Source organism: Anneissia japonica, unplaced genomic scaffold (genome assembly GCF_011630105.1).
Source record: "Anneissia japonica isolate Jap-2015-1 unplaced genomic scaffold, ASM1163010v1 scaffold1203_len951721_cov167, whole genome shotgun sequence".
In the NCBI taxonomy this organism is placed as follows: Eukaryota; Metazoa; Echinodermata; class Crinoidea; order Comatulida; family Comatulidae; genus Anneissia; species Anneissia japonica.
This window is the reverse complement of record NW_022722325.1, coordinates 933110-941797: the sequence shown is the minus strand read 5'-3', so window position 1 is coordinate 941797 and position 8688 is coordinate 933110. Positions and strand designations below refer to the sequence as shown.

Sequence of the window (8688 nt, the reverse complement as noted above, 5' to 3'; positions counted from 1 at the left end):
CCATTATTATGTGGTTAACATTACATTTACAATTAACTTTCATAATCTCACATTTACATAATTTCTTTCATCATCAGCGCTTAACATAAGATAGCATTTATAATGTGCAATACAAAAGTATTTATATTCAATACCAACATGACATCAGGCTTATCAGTTTCATAAACATTATTATAGTATGTGTTAAGCATTAAATTAAATTTAAATTAACTTTCATAATCTTACATTTACATTTATCTTCCTTCAAGTAATATTAATTAACTACGTTATATACATTTTTATTCTATAAAAAAAAAACAAACAATGCCAGGTATCATTGCTAGCATAAGCCATTCTGCGCATGCATTACAACTGAATAAATAACAAGGCTTTAAAGAAAGCTTCTGAACAGATTTTAATTGGGTTGTTACCAACTTAATTGTCTCAGCTAAGTACATGTACGCGGGCTTTTATCTTTCCCACAGGATCTTCTAGTACGATTTTATTATTTCACCTGTGGAAAAGTTCAGAAAATACGGCACTACTTGTCATCCACCAGTTTTGTTGCTTTACTTATTGAATAAATAATAAAAAAGCTAAGCTGAGTTAGGGACATTGTTGTGCAGCAGCAATGCAAGCCTTTTATCACCCCCAATGTTTATCATTCAAATACAAGTAGGCCTAGATCTACCTAACCGCCGAGACCAAAGCAGGCTAAAGGTTATGGTGGCCTGTATTCATCAAACGTAGATTACATGATAATCAACAGTATTATTTTTGATTGCTACAGTATGTATGTTAAGACTATAACCTGAATTATTGCATTACTTGTAAGTTGCATGAATATTATCACTGTGTGTAGTGTGTAAATATATTGGTTGAAATATGTTTTAAAGGCCTTTACCAACTACAGTATCAAATTTTATTTGACAACTTCGGTCCATTTTGCACTAAAGTCCAATCCATTATCTTTGCCTTCTCTAGACCAGGCACCGAGGGCTTAAAATTTGCCCCTAGGCCTACATTATACAATCTGTCTCTTATACACATCTAGATGTGTATAAGAGACAGATATTATATTGGTGCATACAATATTACTTTATTTAATTACTATGCCTTTAAAAAACTCCTTAATGTTTCTTGCTCTTGAAGGTATGAAATTGAGATTTGATATTATTGATGCTTTACAAACCAAGTACGAGTTTGAGACTTTCATGTCTATTACTCCTCACCAGTGTGCATCACCGAGAAGAATCAACCTTGATGAACTGTATACAGATGCTGTGGTGGTTCAATATCCTAGAGATGGCAATGAAAATAAAGCAAAGCCCATTACAGTTGATGAAATAGGCCTACCTTTCAACAGGAGAAGATCACAGGCGACAGCATTCAGTGAGAAGCACATTACTGGTGGTAAGCCGGACCTACAATTTTCAAAACGAATTCTGATTCAAGGCCAACTCGGTTGCGGTAAAACAACTTTGATGAAAAAGATTGCGCATTCATGGACAAAATGTGATGGCAAATCTTTGTTTATGAAATATATAGTCGTGTATGTCGAACTTAATAAAATGAATAGGCCTCTGCAACAACAAGAAGACTTCGTAAATCATGTTATACATAGAGTCTTACCAACGGACTTTCATGAAAAACATGATATAACAAGAGATATGCTCAGAAAGTTTATAATAAAAAATGATGATATGTTTGTGTTTTTATGTGATGGATATAATGAATTATTAAGTAACGAATGTTGTTATGGCCTAAAGAGTGTATTTGCTGGTGAAAGTCTACAGAAGAGCATTGTTCTCATTACCGCTAGACCTGGTAATTTGGAGGAATTAACTAAGTGTTGTGATTGTCATATTAAAATTATAGGTTTTTCAACTGACCATCAATCTGAATACGTAAAGAAATTCTTTAAAGACGAGCCCGAGAAAGCTGAACAATTTATGGTACAGAGGTCTTTATTAGATCCCATAAATGAGATAGTAGGAGAAACGCCCCTCTTTCTCTTCTACCTATGTACTTTGTGGAAAGTGAATCAACGAATACCAACCAAAGTTATTGAATTATACCGTGACCTAATGGTTTGCAGAGCAAATCAAACAATTGGAAACATATCGGGACTATGTTCTAGACGAAAGAAGGTAAATTCATTCAGTGACATCGACGAGTCATTTCGGAACGCCATGTTATATATTGGAAAATGTGTGTTGAAGTGTTTATTTGAGAACCGATTTCGCATCAACGAAAACGAGCTTTACGATGAACAACTTACAGCGTCGTGTATAAAATACGGAATGCTTAATGAAAAAGCTAGTCAATCGGATGTATGTCACCAAGTAAGCTTCGTGACAATGCATGCATCCGAGTCGGAATTTCTTGCCGGTTTCTATGTAGCAGACGCTATTAAAAGTGGAAAGGATGATATTAAACAAACAATTATCAGTATGCTATCAAATGCAAATATGATACAAGTGTGCAAATTTACTATTGCTCTATTGGGAAAAGATGCTTGCCGTTTTATGGATTACTTTCATCTAAAACATTTGAACTGTTCCTTTTTGTCGGCTCTTTTAGATGAGTGTCCGGAAGATGAAGCTCGCAATGTATACGGATCAATTAGTTTGAGAATGGATCAAGTATGTTCGATTACGATATCGGACTTAGCTGGTTTGTCTGTTTGTAAGAAAATTAACAATTTTAAAAATACATGCGAATTAAATATATTTTCCAGTCATATGTTGGATAGCAGAGACGCTAATATAATTTTACACAACATTCCAACTCTAAAGATATTCTCATTGAATGACTTGTATGATGAAAGCTTTGAGAAGTTTATCTTGACGTTCCCTTTACCATCTGATTTGGAAGAAGTCAGATTTACGGGGGAAATACAGAGTAAAGACGCCTGTAATAACCTTGCTATGTTCTTATATAATACTCAATCTTTAAAATGTTTAAAACTCCCTGTAATAGGATATGGTCCTGGTCTCTTGAGATTTGTGTCTATTCTCTATGGACATGAGCAGTGTTGTGTTGGGTCAAATAAGCACATAGAACCAGTTAGATATAAGCATATGAATCACGTCACATTTACTTTGAAAATGACATATGCACATGAACACCGAAATAATGGATATGCATTCCTTATCAGCAGATTTATTGCACTGTGTCCGTATTTGAAATCGACTGATATTTATGAATCAAATCAACAATTTAGAAAAACTCTGTTCAGAAAACTTGTAGATCTTCATGTGTTCCGTGAGTACATAGCACATCAGTCATTATCCGATACATCAATGTGTATTGCGGGCATTCTACAAACACCATCAACAGATATGAAGTTTATGGTAACGGCATTTTTCTTGGCTCCGTCTGATTCACACATGACAATAATAGTTGAAGTAAATGATATCGGCCTAGGTGCTACGTTAAAAGTAGAATGTCCGCAACTCTTATGGTTGGCAACGCCCTTCCAAATTATGTCACAGAGTACGTGTAAACCCCGTAATGATCTCTACCTTTCATGGCATAATAACCTACAGTTTGATCCAAGTACAAGGGAGGTACCGGTAGATGCTCTGATTTCAAGTCTCTGTTACAAAAGGAAGTTAAAATCGTTGTCACTGCCATGTGAAGCATTGACTTTAAACATGCTGAGCATCGGAAAGACACCCTTAAAAGTTTCAGACTTGACATTCACGCTCAATAACATGGTGACCGATCCCCTTGAGATTAATTCCCTTTTAGAAGGCATAGGAATGATATTATCTCGGTTTTCGTTTGTTAGCTCTGTTACAATTCCTCCATTTGAGCATGTTGTGACCCTACTGTCCGAGAAAAATCTAAAGCTACAAACAGCGGAGATATTGACTAGATTAAATATATCGATTGGAGACCCGTTGACAGATGTTCATGCCTGTAATGTTCTTGCCAAAACCATCGCAAATATGCCAGATCCTTGGTCCAATCATATGGATATTGATAGTGACGGCACACTCTCATTTACATTACCAAATATGCGTAGCTATAAAAAGAATACAGTGAGATGCACAAGGCATAAGCTTCAAAGACTAATGAACGTAATGAAATTGGGGCTTAAAGTCTACCTGTATGGATTTCCTCCATGTCGTATTCGACAATTTCTGGATTTCCTCCGAAAGCTAAACGGCATTTTACGACTGAAAAGGGCATTTGTTCATCCTTGCATAATGTTTGGAAATCCCTATGCCGTAACTATATTGTCAGGATTTACAGAGATAAACATTTTGAAGGTAGTGGCATTCCCTTTACAGAGCGACAGTGAACAACGCAAGAACTTTTTTTGTCACACTGAGAAAATCACAATTACAAATAACACTATTGAAGGAACTGTGAAGATGAATGCACCAGAATTTGTCGCGTTGGTTAAAAGTACGGCCAGTTCAAATGCGCTACTTCCAAGCTGGAATATGTTACTTTCATTGTCCAAACACTTGCCACTCAACAACTGTTTAAAAAAATCGCAAGTTATTTCAAACTTTCAACAGCATTACCGTTTTAAGGAAATCGTAGATATTCTTCGAAGTTGCATAAAACTAAAGGAAATTGATTTCCGAAAATGTTTTTCGACTTCAGATGACTACAACAGTTTTTTGTCTTGTGTAAAAAATACAGGCCTAAATCTGCAAAATCTGAATTCAATTAACTTTAGCTGTTCTGCATCTATACATACTTCTGTTTTTTTCTTATTAAGATGTTTTAAGTCAGTCTCTAAATTGAGTATGCGTAACTTTAAGCTCAAATGTGAACAAATTTGTGATCTTTCGGCCGGATGTAATCTCACAGAGTTAGTTGTACAATGTAAGTTTGACTCAGGCATTGTCATTGGAGAAGCTTTCATGAACTTACCTAAATTGCGCGTTTTCGATGCATCAATGTGTGTTATTGATGGCTCTACCTACATGAACTTTGTAGGCCACGTTGTCTCTCATCAAGAGTTTGTCCATTGCCACTTAGAAGTTATGAAATTTTCTAAATTCAGGATAAAATGCAAGTACGATTCATCTAAAATAGGGGCTATGCATGGTCAATTCATTTTTCAATTACACAAACTCAAGTGGATTGATGTGTCCAGATTTAAAATGGGAACATTTTTTTTAACCCCATTTTTAGTTTCGATGATGCAACAAAAAGAGGCTCATTATGGTTTGAATTTTTTAGATATTTCTGGACATCGATTTAACATAGGGGATATGTCAAACTTAGCCAATGCACTTCTTCGTCTTCCTAATCTAAGTGCAATTAGTTTAGCTATGTGCAAGATTCCAACGTATGTCTGCGAGTTCTTCGGCTGCAGAACACAAATCTGTAAACTAAACTTGTCAGGTTCCCAATTTAAGTTCAACAGTCAACACATTAACTTAGTTGAATGTTTTGTAAAATACTCTCCAGAAGACAGTGTAGGTCTGAATTTAAGTAGGCCTATGCCCGAATCCAACGCTTATGAGTTACATAGGGATCTGTTCCGCAAGTTGCACAGTGGTTGCGCAGGTGCTAATCTAAGAGTTCTCAATCTCAGTCGTAATATGTATTTACGTTGTTGCATGAGAGATCTAGCAGTCTGCATTCCCTTTCTACCAAGTCTAAAAGTGCTGTTAATGAGACGCAGTGAATTGACTGGAGATCATCTGCAGACTTTTGTATGTGTGTTGCGTGACGAGGGATCGAGACACTCGCTTCCTCGACTAACTGAGATTGATATGTCGTATACACGATTTCGAAACAGGAAGGTAGGAGGTAATTTAGTTTCGCTTCTGGAAATATTCCCAACGCTTGAAATTTTGAGGTTGGTTACTTGTGCCATAAGGCTAGCGATTATTTACAACTTTGTTGATAACTTAGAAAAAATGGAAGAAAAACCCCAGGAATTAAAGAGCTTGATACTTTATAATAATCCTATTTGTGATTATGAAATCTATTCAACCGGGATTTGGAAGTATTTGCCATTATCATGCGATATTGTATTCATTAGTGACGGTGAGCGTGTAATACAAGAGAAGAAACTACAGAGACGTATACGAATTCGGAGTGCTATGCAACAATTGGAGTCTGTTAATATTGATGTATTATCGCTGTCGCAAATGAGAAACATGATTGCTCAGTTAGTGTACAACCATTATTGAAAAAAAATTAGGCATGCTCGAATTTGTAATATACTTGTTTACTTTGTTGATATATTATAATTTGGCGAAAAATCTTTCAAAATGCTACAGTGCACCAATATCAATATAACGACAACGATAACGAATACGAATACGTCATTATCATTATCGTCATTCGTGCCTATAACATTCTTAACAATATGTTGTATGAGCTGAATATGACCCTTGATTCATGCAAAAGACATGAATCTCCTACGTTGTGACAGATACGCTACTGTAGGGGAAGGGTTGTTTAAATATTGATGACAAAACCGTATTCGTTATCCCTTTCGTAAGCTTGCGAAAACTCTACTTTATCATAAGCAGTATCGTAATCATAATTTTCGTATCATTATTATCAGGGGTGGTGCCGGCCGGTGAAGAAGAGGGGAGAGCCCCGTCGGGGAGAGTTGTTCCCCCCCCCCCCCGACCCAGTCGGGGAGAAAAACCAAAATTTGTCCGAGAGAAAAAAATTACATGTATGTTCTACATGTTATTGGTAGATTCTCGAAAATTGATTAAATGAGCCTTTGAAACCCCTAAATTTTCATATTTGTGGCCCCGGGCCACTTTCGAAAGATTTTGATCGACGCCCGACCACCCCCAATTTGGTCTCGTTGGGGACATTTTCCCCAGGGGATATCGAACCCACCGTAGGTCAAATTCTGGCGCCGCCCCTGATCATCATCATCGTCATCATAATTATCATCATCGTCGTTGTCGGGTTAGTAGGCCTATTATAACTAGTTATTGTTATTCTTATAATGTTGATGTAGGTCTATTATGTAGCTTGTGTAATGCAACTGTTATTAAAACGTGAAATATTATTATTATTATTATTATTATTATTATTATTATTATTATTATTATTATTATTATTATTATGCGGACACGCTATATGAGAGCATTCAGTTGACCAATATGCAGTATCTATGGTGTTGTGCTATTTGTGAAAATAGAATACCCTGCCCAGAATGTTAAATATATCATATACTGTATAACATTTTGTAGTTTTATTAACATTGGCTGCTTTTTTGTAAATGTTATGTTTTAATTCTCAGAAATATTGATGTTTTAACTAGTATTTTGCATTGTAAATTTTGATGGTACACTACAATTATTGTATTTCCATTACAATCATCATCATCATTATTGTTATTATTATTATTATTATTATTATTATTATTATTATTATTATTAATCAAATGCACGTTTTGACAATGTTTTCGTAGATGCTTTTAAAATTTACATATATATTTATATAATGAATGCTTATATTTACTTTACTTTATTATGTAATCACTGCTCTCATTGGCATCAGAGAGCCACTAGAACGTGATTTAGTTTACTTTTTCGCAATCAAATTGAGGTATTTTTCTCACTCTGTCATTTTTTTTGTCAGTTTTATTGTTCTTTGGACCAAAGAAATGAAATGAAATGATTTTGAATAAATATACCATTATGAATGAATGCAAAAAAACAGTCCGCCCTCCAATTCCAGACAACTCTGTGTATCTGGAATTTGGGGGTGATCTCGGGGTTCGGTCTCAAATTAGAAACACCTAATTAGAGACCACAGACTTGAAGTAGTCTCCAAGCAACGTAATTGGAGGGTAATCGAACCTGAAACCTCTAAATGAAGACCGAAAATAAAAGTGGTCTCCAAAAGACAACATGGGATAACCATTTATTTATTTTAGAGAAACTGTATTTGCTTTTAAATTTGTTTTGACCAACCTGAAGCTGTTAAAAACACATTGAAAAAAATTATGAACAGCTTACTGTAAAGTAAACATTTACACTTTATTTGCCTAAAGTTAGTCTTAGGTATGTAAGTGTGCATCCTTTACATAAAGAAAGACGTTATTTTCTTCTGTGTTACTTGGCCTTTCCTAATATTTCCAATCGTCAATTCTCCAATGAGTTTGAAAGTTCCTCATGGCCATGTTAAAGTGGGGGATAGAAGCCCCTTAGCTAAACTCGTTGATCAGGGGGTGGGGCCGACCAAGAACTGGAAGGGCCACGTCCACCTCAGTACCGCCATTGTTGGAGCTAAATTTGAATGGCCCTTCCCCCTCCCTCTTTGGCTACGGGCTTGATATCCACTTCTTTTCACGTCAAAGCGAATACCAACAGGGAAACACTCAGATGACACTCTCCTTACAAATCTTTGGTAGTTATGATGACGATGATGATGATGATGATAATAATAATAATAATAATATTAATATTAATATTATTATTATTATCATCATCATTATCATTACCATTATTATTATTATTATTATTATTATTATTATTATTATTATTATTATTATCATCATCATTTATTATTATGATTATTTATTTGGCATCACAAGACATGTCACAAAATTGTCACAAAATTGCCAGATTAATGATTATGGCACCCTCTAGTTGGCCGGAAATGGCACTCTCAAGACTTAACTTTGAATAATATAATTTTCTTTTTTCTCCACTTATAAATGTTAAAAATTTTAGCGAGGGTCGGCCGGATGGGCCC

The 8688-nt window shown here is 35.2% G+C and overlaps 1 protein-coding gene across 1 annotated transcript in view; it reads left to right on the top strand.

The window, feature by feature from the left end:
• Positions 1-8443, top strand: part of LOC117111852 — a 12318-nt gene extending 3875 nt beyond the window's left edge. The window contains exon 4 of the mRNA XM_033254860.1: positions 1132-8443. Within this exon, the coding sequence (XP_033110751.1) occupies positions 1132-6149 (5018 nt within the window). The 3' untranslated portion in view covers positions 6150-8443. The remainder of the gene's footprint in view (positions 1-1131) is intronic.
• Positions 8444-8688: the final 245 nt, after the last annotated feature.